General features: G+C 50.3%; 2 protein-coding genes across 2 annotated transcripts in view; both read left to right on the top strand.

The window, feature by feature from the left end:
* Window positions 1-575: 575 nt before the first annotated feature.
* LOC144675939 (phospholipase A and acyltransferase 3-like) lies at window positions 576-4035 on the top strand (the record flags this gene model as incomplete). The annotated part of the gene is made up of 3 exons (XM_078536459.1): window positions 576-687; window positions 3098-3356; window positions 4005-4035. Coding segments are annotated over 3 exons (402 nt in total), but the record flags the coding sequence as incomplete, so codon positions are not given.
* An 11-nt stretch (window positions 4036-4046) lies between these two features.
* LOC144675938 (atlastin-2-like) overlaps window positions 4047-16608 on the top strand; it is a 36432-nt gene continuing 23870 nt past the window's right edge. The window contains exons 1-2 of the mRNA XM_078536458.1: window positions 4047-4152; window positions 13842-14027. Of these exons, the coding sequence (XP_078392584.1) occupies window positions 4138-4152; window positions 13842-14027 (201 nt within the window). The 5' untranslated portion in view covers window positions 4047-4137. The remainder of the gene's footprint in view (window positions 4153-13841; window positions 14028-16608) is intronic.

The raw sequence follows: 16608 nt of genomic DNA, 5'->3' as shown, positions 1-16608 counted from the left end.
TCCCATGTATTTCTACCCATTGTTTTATCTCTACCTTTTAGCCTATTTCGATTCCTTCACCCCACCCCACCCCCACTAGGGCTATCTGTACCTTGCTTGTCCTGCTTTCTACCCTTAATTAGCACATTCCTTAGATAATATCACAACCTTCAAGGTGTTGATAATCTAAGGAATGTGCTTTTGGTTTTCTCCACCTATCACTGGCCCTCTATCCAGCTCTCTTGTCCCAACCACCCCCCTCTCAAACCAGCTTATATTTCACCCCTTTTCTATTTTTCCTTAGTTCTGTTGAAGGGTCATTCGGACTCGAAACGTTAACTGTGTTCCTCTCCACAGATGCTGCCAGACCTGCTGAGTTTTTCCGGGTATTTCTGTTTCTGTTTTCGATTTCCAGCATCCGCAGTTTTTTGCTTTTATCTTAGTGTGCATTTGTGTGTGTGTGTGTGTGCATGTGCAAGTCTCCCTCCCCCTCTCTCTCTGTCTCTCTCTGCACTGTCTCACACTCTGCCTGTGGATGTGCCTCTCTTTCTCAGGAACTCACTCCCTGACTCTCACCTACTTTGTTTAATTTGCAGTGTTGTTGCGATGAACCAGAGGCTGGTGATTTGATTGAGATATTCCGCACAGGCTACAGACACTGGGCTCTCTATGTGGGCCGTGGTTATGTGATCCACCTTGCCCCTCCAAGTGAGTACTGAACCAATTCCTCACTTCACACTCACACTGTCTCAATCCAACTCCTGGGGAGAGCACTGCTCCCAGCCCCCTCACCTCAACAGCTGGAGCCAACACAGTTCTAGCTGGGGTTTGCCAGTGAGGGGTGGGGGAGTGCTCCTGTGCGCTAACCCCTCTCTCTTTACCCTGTCTGTTTCAGGAGGGGACAGGGTACAGCCCCATTCCCTCCTGGTGCCAGATTAAACAAAGTGGTTTCCCCTTGTTATTTGGAATATCCACGATACCCAGGACACGTCCTTGATAACATCTCCTCGAGCAGGATTCTCAGCATAACCACTGCCTCCCTTCACCCAACACAAAGCCTGCTACCGAAAACTAAAACGCTGAGGATGTGGGAAACCTGACACTAAACCAGCGTGTGCTGGAGAATCTCAGCGGGTCAGGTAGCGCCTGTGGAGAGAGAAATGGAAAACTTCCCTCCCACTGGCTCCACTTCACTTCAACAGGTTCATTCCCGGGGAAAGCTATGCAACTCCTTCCTTCAATATACACACACTGTCCACTCACCCCTGTCCCCTTCCCCATCTCCCCTTCCCCATCTCCCCTTCCCCATCTCCCCTTCCCCATCTCCCCTTCCCCATCTCCCCTTCCCCATCTCCCCTTCCCCATCTCCCCTTCCCCATCTCCCCTGCCCCATCTCCCCTTCCCCATCTCCCCTTCCCCATCTCCCCTTCCCCATCTCCCCTTCCCCATCTCCCCTGCCCCATCTCCCCTGCCCCATCTCCCCTGCCCCATCTCCCCTGCCCCATCTCCCCTGCCCCATCTCCCTGCCCCATCTCCCCTGCCCCATCTCCCCTGCCCCATCTCCCCTGCCCCATCTCCCCTGCCCCATCTCCCCTGCCCCATCTCCCTGCCCCATCTCCCCTGCCCCATCTCCCCTGCCCCATCTCCCCTGCCCCATCTCCCTGCCCCATCTCCCCTGCCCCATCTCCCCTGCCCCATCTCCCCTGCCCCATCTCCCCTGCCCCATCTCCCCTGCCCCATCTCCCCTGCCCCATCTCCCCTGCCCCATCTCCCCTGCCCCATCTCCCCTCCCCCTGCACTCCTCCCCTTCCCCTCCTCCTCTCCCCCTCCCCCTGCACTCCTCCCCTTCCCCTCCTCCTCTCCCCCTCCTCCCCTCCCCCTGCACTCCTCCCCTTCCCCATCTCCTCTCCCCCTCCTCCCTTCCCCCTGCAATCCCCCCCTTCCCCTCCTCCTCTCCCCCTCCTCCTCTCCCCCTCCTCCCCTCCCCCTGCACTCCTCCCCTTCCCCATCTCCTCTCCCCCTCCTCCCTTCCCCCTGCAATCCCCCCCTTCCCCTCCTCCTCTCCCCCTCCTCCCCTCCCCCTGCACTCCTCCCCTTCCCCTCCTCCTCTCCCCTTCCTCCCCTCCCCCTCCTCCCCTCCCCCTCCTCCCCTCCCACTCCTCCCCTGCAACCCTCCCCCTGCAATCCCCCACTCCGCCTCCCCTCCCCCACTCCTCTCCATCCCCTCCTCCCCATCCCCTCCTCCCCATCCCCTCCTCCCCATCCCCTCCTCCCCATCCCCTCCTCCCCATCCCCTCCTGCCCTCCCCCTCCTGCCCTCCCCCTCCTGCCCTCCCCTCCTGCCCTCCCCCTCCTGCCCTCCCCTCCTGCCCTCCCCCTCCTGCCCTCCCCCTCCTGCCCTCCCCCTCCTGCCCTCCCCCTCCTGCCCTCCCCCTCCTGCCCTCCCCCTCCTGCCCTCCCCCTCCTGCCCTTCCCCTCCTGCCCTCCCCCTCCTGCCCTCCCCTCCCCTCCTCCCCTTCCCTCCTCCCCTTCCCCTCCTCCTCTTCCCCCTCCTCCTCCTCCCCTCCCCCTCCTCTTCCCCCCCTCCCTCCTCTTCCCCCCCTCCCTCCTCTTCCCCCCTCCCTCCTCTTCCCCCCTCCCTCCTCTTCCCCCCCTCCTCCTCTTCCCCCCCTCCTCCTCTTCCCCCTCCTCCTCTTCCCCCTCCTCCTCTTCCCCCTCCTCCTCTTCCCCCTCCTCCTCTTGCCCCCCCTCCTCTTGCCCCCCCTCCTCTTGCCCCCCCCTCCTCTTGCCCCCCCCTCTCCTCTCCCCCCCCCGCCCCCCTGCGCCCTGCTTCACGCCTCTGCCCCTCAGTCTCCAGGCATTGCCCATTCACCTCTATGTTGTCTCCCCTTTCCTCTGGCCCTGCCTCTGTCTCCCCTTCCTCTCCCTCAGTCTACGCACACTGCCCCTCCACTCTTCCGGCTCCCCTCCACCCTTCCCACCCCCAATGCACATACACTCCCCCTCCACCCCTCTCATGTCCCTCCTTCCCCCTCCCATGCCTCCTCTCGCCCCTTCTCTTCCCTCCACTCCCTCCACTCCCTCTCTGGGTGACCTGGTGTTATTTTGCTCTCTCTCAGGTGAGGTGTGTGATGTGGGCGTTACCAGTTTCATGTCAGTTTTTGCCGACAAGGCCTGCATCAGGAAGGACCCTCTGATCACGGTGGTGGGCAGTGCTCGTTACCAGGTCAACAACATCTTTGACGGGAAACTTTCAGTCCGGCCCATTAACGCCATCATCAAGGAGGCGGAGAGTCGCGTTGGCGAGGAGGTCGATTACAGTGTTACCTCGGCAAACTGCGAGCACTTTGTCACAGATCTACGATATGGAGTGGCAAAGTCTGGACAGGTCAGAGCCCTCTCACACACTGTCCATCTGTCCTCTCCTCTCACCCCCTGCTCGTCCGCCAGTAGTGGCTGTGGGATCTTTTACACCCACTTGGGAGTGTTTGATGGGGACAGTGCAGAGGGAGCTTTACTCTGTATCTAACCCCGTGTTGTCCCTGTCCTGGGAGTGTTTGATGGGGACAGTATTAAGGGAGCTTTACTCTGTATCTAACCCCGTGTTGTCCCTGTCCTGGGAGTGTTTGATGGGGACAGTATTAAGGGAGCTTTACTCTGTATCTAACCCCGTGCTGTACCTGTCCTGGGAGTGTTTGATGGGGACAGTGTAGAGGGAGCTTTACTCTGTATCTAACCCCGTGCTGTACCTGTCCTGGGAGTGTTTGATGGGGACTGTGTAGAGGGAGCTTTACTCTGTATCTAACCCCGTGCTGTACCTGTCCTGGGAGTGTTTGATGGGGACGGTGTAGAGGGAGCTTTACTCTGTATCTAACTCCGTGCTGTACCTGTCCTGGGAGTGTTTGATGGGGACAGTGTAGAGGGAGCTTTACTCTGTATCTAACTCCGTGCTGTACCTGCCCTGGGCATGTTTGACGGGGACGATGTATTTAATTGATGTGACTCTCTGTTCTATTTTTCTCATAGTCTCCTCGTCTTTCCCTCCCCAGGTGGATGATGCGGTGTTTGCGACAAAAGCTGCATTCGGTGTGCTCGCTCTGGGGGCTTTTGCCGGCCTGTGCTACCAGCTAGTGAAGAGAAGAGACAAACAGAAGGAGTGATGGGATCCCCAGGGGTGGGTGCCGGGGGGAACCTGGACAGACACACTGACAGCCGGGGACCCTCTGCATCTTTTTAATTGTAGATCGGCCCAGAGTGGGGACGGGGGTCGGAGGTAAATATGGAGAGGGGGCAGGCTGAGCTGTGGGGGACAACCTGAGAGTTGGTGATTGGACTCTGAGGTCTAATTAAATTTCTTTTCCCCTCTTGGATGTGCCCCCCTTCTCGCCAGACCTGGGACTGCTTCAGTTACGTTTGATGCACATTTTGGCAGATCCCGTTCTCTCTCTCTCTCTCTGATCAATAAAGGGGGCTGTGTGTTTGCCAATGGATTCTGTGCTCTCCCCTTCATTTTTTTCACTCCGTTCTTTGCGTGACCTCCCCCAGACTGCCAATCTGGCCCCTCCCCGCCCTCCAGCCACGCGCCATCTGTATGACCATGTTGGAGCGTGGGCAAGACCAGGTATTCACGTTGGATGACTTTTCATGCATTGGTTTCATAACCCGCAGGTGCCACGTCCAACTGCTGATGCCCCGGTGACCTGGCGGGACAGGACTTCCCGCCCCCTCCTCCTCCCGGGTCCTGCCGCCCTCCTGCTCGAAATCACCAAGGATCGGATAGGGGGAGCGATGGGCAGCTTCACCACCCCACCTCCTCCCCCGTCCCCCCCCACCTCTTCTGGTCATTACTTCACTCATTTCGCCCCCACCCCTTCTCCCCGGGCAACGGGCACCACCGAGACACGCCAAAACTCTTCCAAAATTTCGGGGGTGGCGGAGGGGAGGTGGAAAGGATCAGAAGGACCAGTGTTTGGGAAAGCAACGGTCTCTGAATAGCGTCCGGTCTCCCCCCCAACCCTGGGATGGGGAGAGCTGAGATTGACCTTCCCCACCCACTGCGCAGTGGGTCTGTGTCCCAACCCTGTTCCTGCTCTTTGCTATTTAATTATGTCATTAAAAATGTGACTGGAATGTGAATATGGGGCAACAGTGAGAGGTGAGAGTTCGTGGTCACTCCTCACCGGTGAAGCGAAATAAAGATTCCTACTTAATCGAAGGCTGTTTGATTTCACATCACTGACTCTCATTTATCTTTTGAACGTGTCCTGTCCTGGGCCCTGCCCCTCTACAGGGGGGCAGATATTGCCCCTGGAGGGGGGCTCAGCGCAGATTCACCAGCTTGGTCCCGGGGCTGAAGGGGTTAAATTACGAGGGTGGGTCACACAGACTGGGCTTGTATTCCCTCGAGTGTAGAAGGTTAAAGGAGGGGGGGATCTCATCGAGGGGTTTAAGATGATTAAAGGATTTGATAGTTTCTCTCTATCGACCCTGTTTCCTCTGGTGGGGTTTGGGGGGGTGGGGGGAGGGGGTTGGAGTCCAGAACAAGGGGGCAGAACCTTAAAATGGGAGCCAGGCCGTTCAGGGTGATGTCAGGAAGCACCTCTTCACACAGAGGGGAGTGGGAATCCGGAACGCTCTCTCACAGCCCCCCACCCCCCTCCAAAAAAGCTGTCGAGGCTGGGGGTCAATTGGTCAATTCATGGATTTTTGTTGGGTAAGGGGATTAAGGGTTATGGAACCAAGGCAGGTGAATGGAGTAAAGATACAGATGAGAAGAGATCTAATCCACCAGAACTGGCTGGAGGGGCTGAATGGCCTCTTGTTCCTGTGTAACAGGCTCGAGAGGGGCTGAATAGCCTCTTCCTGTTCCTGTGTAACAGGCTCAATGGGGGTGGCTGAATGGCCTCCTGTTCCTGTGTAACAGGCTCAATGGATGGGCTGAATGGCCTTCTCCTGTTCCTGTGTAACAGGCTCAATGGGTGGGCTGAATGGCCTTCTCCTGTTCCTGTGTAACAGGCTGAATGGGTGGGCTGACTGGCCTCCTCCTGTCCCTGTGTAACAGGCACAATGGGTGGGCTGAATGGCCTTGTTTTGTTCCCTGTATAACAGGCTCAAGAGGGACTGAATGGCCTCCTCGTGTTCCTGTGTAACAGGCTCGAGAGGGGCTGAATGGCCTCCTCCTGTTCCTGTGTAATGCTCTGCCCAAAGGCAGATTCAACCCACGCAGCCACAATCTCCTCGACGGGTAGGGCAAGGAAGCAGTTTCCAAACCCACCCCTGCTGGAATGGGGATTCAACCCCACTCTGTTGGCACCAACCCGATCCACACCAGCCGTCCAGCCAACTAGCACCGCATCCTGACACTCCCAGGGACTCCGAGTTGCTGTGGCAACATAGACTTTTCCAGACACGTTGTAGTCTGGAGGTATGGATTGCGATTGTAGAGGCTCCAGTTTCTTTCCATCACACGGCTAACCAGGAATCTCTCCCACTCTCCCCACTACCAGTTGGCGTATGTTGGAAGATTGACAACCTGATACTCAACCTGTTTGGCCGCGTCATGACCTTGGCCATCAACTCCCAGCAGTGGCTCAGGGCAGTCGTGGCTCTGGATTAGTGTCTCATCAAAAAGTGCAGCGCTCCCTCAGCGCTGACCCTCCGACAGTGCAGCGCTCCCTCAGTACTGACCCTCCGACAGTGCGGCGCTCCCTCAGTACTGACCCTCCGACAGTGCGGCGCTCCCTCAGTGCTGACCCTCCGACACTGCGGCGCTCCCTCAGTGCTGACCCTCCGACAGTGCAGCGCTCCCTCAGCACTGACCCTCCGACAGTGCAGCGCTCCCTCAGTACTGACCCTCCGACAGTGCGGCGCTCCCTCAGTACTGACCCTCCGACAGTGCGGCGCTCCCTCAGCACTGACCCTCCGACACTGCGGCGCTCCCTCAGCACTGACCCTCCGACACTGCGGCGCTCCCTCAGTGCTGACCCTCCGACAGTGCGGCGCTCCCTCAGCACTGACCATCCGACAGTGCGGCGCTCCCTCAGCACTGACCCTCCGACAGTGCAGCGCTCCCTCAGCACTCACCCTCCGACAGTGCGGCACTCCCTCAGTACTGACCCTCCGACAGTGCGGCGCTCCTTCAGCACTGACCCTCCGACAGTGCGGCGCTCCCTCAGTACTGACCCTCCGACAGTGCAGCGCTCCCTCAGCACTGACCCTCCGACAGTGCGGCGCTCCCTCAGCACTGACCCTCCGACAGTGCGGCGCTCCTTCAGCACTGAACCTCCGACAGTGCGGCGCTCCCTCAGTACAGACCCTTTGACAGCGCAATACTGCCTCAGTACTGAACCTCCAACAGCATGGCACTCCGTCAGCACTAACTCGCTGACAGTGCAGCACTCCATCGGTACTCCCTCAGTACTGAACCTCTGACATTGCCGTGCTCCCTCAGTAACTGCACTGAGGCCTATTGACCTGGAATTTGGGCTCAAGTCTCTGGAGTGGGGACTCAAACCCTCAACCTTTTGACTCAGAGAGGGAAGAGTTCTACCCACCCAGCCATTGCTAATATAAGGAATGGAAGAAGTTGTCCATTCAGCCCCTCAGGGCTAGCACATATTAGTCAATAATGACATATTTATATTTGAATTTATGAATATACTTTAAACATATATAAATGTATTATAAATGTATTGATTTAAAACTATTAAAATTTATTAGTAGAGTAAAGCCTATGTTTATATATCATATAAATATATTTAAAAGTTCGTGATCAAAATACATTTAAAGATGTTGTACCATTTGTTATGTAAAATATTCATGTTGATTTGAGGCCTGCAATTCCAATTGCGATCAGTAGGTGCACCAAGGCCAGGCTGGGAGGACAGAGGCTTCCGTGGCCTCTTGTCCCTCTTCAGCATCCTCCTCGCTAAGGCTCCTGGTTAGGGGCTGCGGCGCGCGGGGTTTGTAGTCCGCCGGCAGCGCTGGACGCTGGGAGGTGAGGAGGGAGGAGGAGGGGGGGGGTGCGCGGGACTACAACCCCCAGAAGGCCGAGCGGCGGAGGAAGCGGGGCCGCCTTAGCAACGAGCTGGCTGGCAACCGGGGAGGGAAGAGAGAGGAGGAGGAGGGGGTTGGGGAGGGGGAGGGGAGGAGAATATCCTCAATAATCATAATTATAATAATTATTATATATAATAATAATAATTGACTTTCCTATGAATGTAACTTACTGAAGGAACTGGGACAATCTGAAGGGTGAGGCTCAGAGACTGAAAGGAGATTTTAGGGAAAACCATAGATCAGTCTGAATTAATGTTCTATTTTTAAAATGTGGTTGATCTATGTGGTAAAATAAAATAAACCATTTAACTTCAAATAATCAAATTAATGAAATCAACAACTCCAAACTCAATAGCTTAAAATTAATATCTTAAATTCATCATCTTCGACCATTTAATATCAATAACTTAAAATAATTAAAATCAATAACTCCAAATAATTAACTTAAACTCAATCGCTGAAAATCAATCTTAAAATCATCATCTTAAACCATTTAATATCAATAATTTAAAATAATTAAAATCAATAACTCCAAATAATTTACTTAAACTCAATCGCTGAAAATCAATATCTTAAATTCATCATCTTAAACCATTTAATATCAATAATTTAAAATAATTAAAATCAATAATTCCAAATAATTTACTTAAACTCAATAGCTTAAAATCAATATCTTAAATTCATCATCTTAAACCATTTAATATCAATAATTTAAAATAATTAAAATCAATAACTCCAAATAATTAACTTAAACTCAATCGCTGAAAATCAATCTTAAAATCATCATCTTAAACCATTTAATATCAATAATTTAAAATAATTAAAATCAATAACTCCAAATAATTAACTTAAACTCAATCGCTGAAAATCAATATCATAAAATCATCATCTTAAAACATTTAATATCAATAATCTTTTTAAATTAAAATCAGTAACTCCAAATAATTAACCTAAACTCAATCGCTGAAAATCAATCTGAAAATCAATCTTAAAATCATCATCTTAAACCATTTAATATCAATAATTTAAAATAATTAAAATCAATAACTCCAAATAATTAACTTATACTCCATAGCTGAAAATCAATAACTTAAAATCATCATCATAAACCATTTAATATCAATAATTTAAAATAATTAAAAGATATGATCAAAATCAAGAACACCAAACCATTAACTTAAACTCAATAACAAAATCATCATGAACAATTTAACATCAGTGACCTATAAATAGTTAAAGTATATGATCAAAATAATTCATTTAAAATCAATAACCTACAATCGTCTTTATGAACTGTTTAATATCAATAATTTAAAATATATGATCAAAATCAGTAACTCCAGAACATGAACTTAAAATCATGAAAATAATAATCCAAACATAACCTGATCAATAACTTGAAATGATCAAATGATATTTTACAATCAATGGTTGAAAATCAATAACTTAAAATCTTAAAAATAAACAATTTAACATAAATAAGAAAATTAATCGATTAGATCAAGACCTAAAAATGCGTAATGTACAAGAATATGATAACTTAAAACCGATAGTCTTATTTTAGTAATTTAACAATGATATAAAATCAGCAAAGTGAGCAGTTTAACCTCAGTAACAAAATGAAGAAGTTAAGATAGTAGAAATAAGAACAAAATCAATAACTACAAAAGTCAGGAAGTTATGATAAACGTTTATAAAGCGCTAGTTCAGCCTAACCTGCAGTATATTGTCCATTTCTGGCCACTGCACTTTAGGAAGGATGTGAGGGATGGTGCGGAAGGGATTCATGAGAATGGTTCCAGGCATGAGGAATTTCAGTTACGTGAATGGATTGGAGAAGCTGGGGGCTGTTCTCCTTGGAGAAGAAAAGGTTGAGAGGAGATTTGATAGAGGTGTTCAACATCATGGGAGTCGACAGGGAGAAACTGTTCCCATTGGCGGAATGGTTGAGAACTGACTTAAAGGTGACATAAGGGAAAATCTTCTTATGCAGCGAGTGGTTAGGGTCTGAAATACATGACCTGAGAGTGTAGGGGAAGCAGGTTCAATTGAGGCATTCAAGAGGGATTTGGATAAGCATGGGAAGGGGTAGAAAATGCACAGCTGTGGGGAAAAGGTGGGAGAGTGGGACTCGCTAAGAGACAGCACAGACACGACAGGCTGAATGGCCTTCAGCGCAGTAAATATTCTATGATTTGAATTTAAAATCGATACGTAAAAATGGATAATAAAAATAAATAACCAACTCAAAATGAATCGAGTAAATTGTTTAAAATTCACAGCTTAAAACCAATAATGCAACCATCCATAAATTAATTTAAATTGAATCATTTAACATTAATAACCTCACAAAATCAATAACGTAACTCTGAAAAACATTTACGCAGAATTAACACAAAAATAATAACTTTTGAAAAGCAATAACCTTCATACTTTAGAAATGTATTATTGTGATGTAAATTGTATCTGCGCTAGATTAATAACTTGGTGTATCCACACAGCAAGACAGAAGAAAAATTGTAGGTTCCTTTATTCGTTTGCTTATGTGATCACACAAAATACTGGATTTCAAAATGGATTTCATCTGTGTGTTATACACTAAATTCATTTTAAGTTTTAAGAATAATGCTCTGCGTTGATGACGCAAGTTAACTTGATGGGACCAAAGCAGTGTAAAATTTTTGAAATATTCCTTTATACTGTTAATAATTTGGTTGATGTATCAGATGAAGGAGCCCTTGTGGTGCAGGGGATAGTGTCCCACTCTCTGAGCCAGAAGCTCCGGGTGTGAGTCCCACTTCAGGACTCGATGGCAATGGAAGGTGTGTCCATAACATGGCCAGACAGGTTGATTATCAGCCTGCAAATCCTTCCAATACGCCTGACGGCAAGTGATAAGAGCGGGAGAGTTTCCTGGTCAGCCACACTACAGGAGGCAACGGCAAACCACTGCCGTACTTTGCCAAGCGTAACCGTGGACCAATCCAATGGAAGTCCGTGGTCTCCATCGCCTCCTTAGGGCATGGAACCTGGAGGAAGATATAAGATTAGGAAATCAGTGTAAAGAAGGAGAAACTGTTCCCAGTGGCAGGAGGGTCGGTAACCAGAGGGACACGGATTGAAGAGAATCGGTAAAAGAACCAAAGGGAGGGAGATGAGGAGAATGTTTCTTTCACACAGCGAGTTGTTGTGCTCTGGTAGGCGCTGCCCGAAAAGGTGGTAGAAGCAGATTCAATAGCAGATTCCAAAGGGGAATCGGATAAATACATTAGGGATGTCCTTTAGGGAAGGAAATCTGCCGTCCTTACCCGGTCTGACCCACAGCAACGTGGTTGACTCTTAAATGCCCTCTGAACATGGGTAATTAGGGATGGGCAATAAATGCTGGCCCAGCCAGCGATGCCCCCATCCCATGAACGAATAAAAAAATACTTTTAAAGGAGGAATTTGCAGAACCATGGGGGAAAGAGCGGCGGTGGGGGTAGGGACTAATTGGCTTAATCTTTCAAGAGCCAGCACAGGCACGATGGGCTGAATGACCTCCTCCCGCACTGAGGGATTCAAAAAGTATTAGTGGGTTTTTAATGGGTACAGTAATCACCTAAAAATCTCACAATCGCATCATGGAAGGTAATATTGTCAAACAAATAGTTGTCTCCTGGTCTCAGTACTGTGTTGGGTTTCACTGTGTTTCACCACTTTTTAATTACAGGTCTCTTGATGTCAGATTATTGCAGACTGCGGGCTCTGAGCTGAATCACCTTCAGATCTGTTGGGTGGGGGTGAATTAGCAGAGGTGCCACCTCTTCCAGCTTCTGCAGTGTAAGATAGGAAATTGTGAAGTTGTTCACTTTGGCAGGAAGAACCAGAAAGCAGAGTATTACTTAAATGGAGAATGGCTGCATAATTCTGAGGTGCAGAGGGATCTGGGTGTTCTAGTGCATGAGTCACAAAAAGATAGTACGCAGGAACAGCAAGTAATTAAGAAGGCTAATGGGTGCTAACCTTCATTATGAGAGAAAGAGAAGGATATCATTGCTTCAGTTACACAGGTCATTGGTGAGACTGCACCTTAAATACTGTGTGCAGTTTTGGTCTCCTTATTTAAGGAAGGATGTAAAATGCGTTGGAGGTGGTTCAGAGGAGGTTTACTAGATTGATACCTGGAATGAGCGGGATGTCTTCTGAGGAAAGGTTGGGCAGACCGGGCTTGTTTCCACTGGAGTTTGGAAGAGTGCGGGGTGACTTGATTGAAGTACACAAGATCCTGAACGGCCTTGACAAGGTGGACGTGGAAAGGATGTTTCCACTTGTGGGTGGGTCCAGAACTGTGGGGCCACTGTTTTAAAATTAGGGGTCGCCCTTTTGGATGGAGATGAGGAGAATTTTTTTCTCTCAGAGGGCTGTGCGACTTTTGGAACTCTCTGCCTCAGAAGGCGGTGGAGGTGGGGTCACTGAATATTTTTAAGGCGGAGGTAGATTGATTGTTGTTAGGCAGGGGAGTCAAAGGTTATTGGGAACAAAAACAGAAACACCTGGAAAAACTCAGAAAGTCTGGCAGCATCTGCGGAGAGGAACACAGTTAACGTTTCGAGTCCGAATGACCCTTCAACAGAACTAAGTAAAAATAGAAGAGGGGTGAAATATAAGCTGTTTTAAGGGAAGGGTGGGACAAGTAGAGCCAGTGATAGGTGGAGATAACCAAAAGATGTCACAGACAAAAGGACAAAGAAGTGTTGAAGGTGGTGATATTATCTAAAGGAATGTGCTAAAAAACCTCGAAAGCAGGACGAGCAAGATACAGATAGCTCTAGTGGGGGTGGGGTGGGGTAAAATAGGCTAAAAGGTAGAGATAAAACAATGGATGGAAATACATTTAAAAATGACGGAAATAGGTGGGAAAAGAAAAATCTATATAAATTATTGGAAAGAAAAGGGGGAGGGAAATCGGAAAGGGGCCTGGGATGGAGGAGAGAGTTCATGATCTAAAATTGTTGAACTCAATATTCAGTCCAGAAGGCTGTAAAGTGTCTAGTCGGAAGATGAGGTGCTGTTTAGCCTATTTCGATTCCTTCACCCCACCCCACCCCCACTAGGGCTATCTGTACCTTGCTTGTCCTGCTTTCTACCCTTAATTAGCACATTCCTTAGATAATATCACCACCTTCAACACCTCTTTGTCCTTTTGTCTGTGACATCTTTTGGTTATCTCCACCTATCACTGGCTCTACTTTTCCCACCCCCCCTTAAACCAGATTACATTTCACCTCTCTTCTATTTTTACTTAGTTCTGTTGAAGGGTCATTCGGACGCAAAACCTGTTCCTTCCAGGTATTTTTGTTTTTGTTTTGGATTTCCAGCATCCTCAGTTTTTTTGCTTTTATCTAAAGGTTATCAGGGTTAGATGGGAACGTAGAACTCGAAACACAAACAGATCAGCCATGATCTTATTGAATGGCGGAGCAGGCTAGAGGGGCCGAATGGCCTATTCCTGCTCCTGTTTCATTTGTTCGTACGCTCATAGGTGTTCTGGATCGTTATCACGTTGCTGTTTGTGGGAGCTTGCTGTGCACAAATTGGCTGCCACCTTTCCTACATGACAACAGCAAGCCCACTTCAGGAAGAGTCCTTTATTGTCTGTGAAACGCTTTGGGACGTCCCGAGGTGGAGAGATGAATGTTGTTGCCGCTATTCCACGGGCCATGTGTCTTGCCCTGTCCGGCCCCCCTGTGTTAGTGAGTAACTCCGAGTTCCCTCTGTCCCTTTCTTACAGGTGCTGATGCCATGACGTGCCCATTGGCCAAGGCTTTGCAAGTCATCAATCTCCACAGGGAGGATCACAGCTTGGTGCTTGACGAAGGCGCCCTGGACAGTATCCTTCTCCGGGAACCAGTCCGTGACCTCAATGTGATGGTCCTGTCAGTCGCTGGTGCCTTCCGCAAGGGCAAATCCTTCTTATTAGACTTCATGTTACGGTTCTTGTACAAACAGGTACTGGGGATTGTCTCCCCGTATAGGCCCCCGTAAAGACAAACTGACAGTGACTTACAGGAGGAGAGAGAGAGAGAGTCAGAGAGATTTAGGGAGGGAATTCCAGAGCTTAGGGCCCCAGTCAGCTGAAGGCACGGCCGACAATGGTGGAGCGATGGGAATCGGGGGATGGTCAAGAGGCTGGAATTGGAGGAGCGCAGAGATCTCGGAGGGTTATAGGAGCTGGAGGAAGTTACAGAGATAGGGAGGGGGGTAAGGGGCTGGAGGAGGTTACAGAGATAGGGAGGGTCGCAGAGGCTGGAGGAGGTTACAGAGATAGGAATGTAGGGGCTGGAGGAGGTTGCAGAGATAGGGAGGATTGTAGGGACTGGAGGATGTTACAGAGATAGGGAGGGGTGTAGGGGCTGGAGGAGGTTACAGAGATAGGGAGGGTTGTAGAATGGCTGGAGGAGGTTACAGAGATAGGGAGGGTTGTAGGGGCTGGAGGAGGTTACAGAGATAGGGAGGGTTGTAGGGGCTGGAGGAGGTTACAGAGATAGGGAGGGTTGTAGGGGCTGGAGGAGGTTACAGAGATAGGGTTGTAGGGGCTGGAGGAGGTTACAGAGATAGGGAGGGTTGTAGGGGCTGGAGGAAGTTACAGAGATAGGGAGGGTTGTAGGGGCTGGAGGAGGTTACAGAGATAGGGAGGGTTGTAGGGGCTGGAGGAGGTTACAGAGATAGGAAGGGTTGTAGGGGCTGGAGGAGGTTACAGAGATAGGGAGGGGTGTAGCGGCTGGAGGAGGTTACAGAGATAGGGAGGGGTCTAGGGGCTGGAGGAGGTTACAGAGATATGGAGGGTTGTAGGGGCTGGAGGAGGTTACAGAGATAGGAAAGGTTGTAGGGGCTGGAGGAAATGACAGATAGGGAGGATTGTAGGCGCTGGAGAAGGTTACAGAGATCGGGTTGTAGGGGCTGGAGGGGTTTACAGAGATAGGGATGGTTGTAGAGGCTGGAGGGGGCTACAGAGATAGGGAGGGTTGTAGGGGCTGGAGAAGGTTACAGAGATATGGAGGTTGTAGGTGCTGTAGAAAGTTACAGAGATAGGGAGGGTCGTAGGCACTAGAGGAAGTTACAGAGATAGGGAGGGTTGTAGGTGCTGGAGGAAGTTACAGAGATAGGGAGGGTTGTAGGTGCTCGAGGAAGTTACAGAGATAGGGAGGGTTGTAGGGGCTGGAGGAGGTTACAGAGATAGGGAGGTTTGTAGGGGCTGGAGGAGGTTACAGAGATAGGGAGGGTTGTAGGGGCTGGAGTGGTTTACAGAGATAGGGATGGTTGTAGAGGCTGGAGGGGGTTACAGAGATAGGGAGGGTTGTAGGGGCTGGAGAAGGTTACAGAGATATGGAGGGTTGTAGGTGCTGTAGGAAGTTACAGAGATAGGGAGGGTTGTAGGCACTGGAGGAAGTTACAGAGATAGGGAGGGTTGTAGGGGCTGGTGGAGGTTGCAGAGATAGGGAGGGTTGTAGGGGCTCGAGGAAGTTACAGAGATAGGGAGGGTTGTAGGGGCTGGAGGAGGTGACAGAGATAGGGAGGGTTGTAGGGCCTGGAGTAGGTTACAGAGATAGGGAGGGTTGTAGGAGCTGGAGGAGGTTACAGAGATAGGGAGGGTTGTAGGGGCTGGAGGAAATGACAGATAGGGAGCATTGTAGGGGCTGGAGGAGGTTACAGAGATAAGGAGGGTTGTAGGGGCTGGAGGAGGTGACAGAGATAGGGAGGGTTGTAGGGGCTGGAGGAGGTTACAGAGATAAGGAGGGTTGTAGGGGCTGGAGGAAATGACAGATAGGGAGGATTGTAGGGGCTGGAGGAGGTTACAGAGATATGGAGGGTTGTAGGGGCTGAAGGGGTTTACAGAGATAGAGATGGTTGTAGAGGCTGGAGGGGGTTACAGAGATAGGGAGAGTTGTAGGGGCTGGAGGAGGTTACAGAGATAGGGCGGGTTGTAGGTGCTGGAGGATGTTACAGAGATAGGGAGGGTTGTAGGGGCTGGAGGAGGTTACAGAGATAGGGAGGGTTGTAGGGGCTGGAGGAGGTTACAGAGATAGGGAGGGTTGTAGGGGCTGGTGGAGGTTACAGAGATAGGGAGGGTTGTAGGGGCTGGAGGAGTTTACAGAGATAGGGAGGGCTGTTGGGGCTGGAGGAGGTTACAGAGATAGGGAGGGTTGTAGGGGCTGGAGGAGTTTACAGAGATAGGGAGGGTTGTTGGGGCTGGAGGAGGTTACAGAGATAGGGAGGGTTGTAGGGGCTGGAGGAGGTTACAGAGATAGGGAGGGTTGTAGGGGCTGGAGGAGGTTACAGAGATAGGGAGGGGTGTAGGGGCTGGAGGAGGTTACAGAGATAGGGAGGGTTGTAGTTGGCCGGGGGAGGTTACAGAGATAGGGAGGGGTGTAGGGGCCGGAGGAGGTTAGAGATAGGGAGGGTTGTAGTTGGCCGGGGGAGGTTACAGAGATAGGGAGGGTGTAGGGGCTGGAGGAGGTTACAGAGATAGGGAGGGGTGTAGGGGCTGGAGGAGGTTACAGAGATAGGGAGGGTTGTAGTTGGCTGGGGG

This window comes from Cetorhinus maximus, unplaced genomic scaffold (genome assembly GCF_964194155.1).
Source record: "Cetorhinus maximus unplaced genomic scaffold, sCetMax3.hap1.1 HAP1_SCAFFOLD_1233, whole genome shotgun sequence".
NCBI classification, from domain to species: domain Eukaryota; kingdom Metazoa; phylum Chordata; class Chondrichthyes; order Lamniformes; family Cetorhinidae; genus Cetorhinus; species Cetorhinus maximus.
The sequence above is the reverse complement of the archived record's forward strand: the minus strand, read 5'-3'. Positions and strand labels throughout refer to the sequence as shown.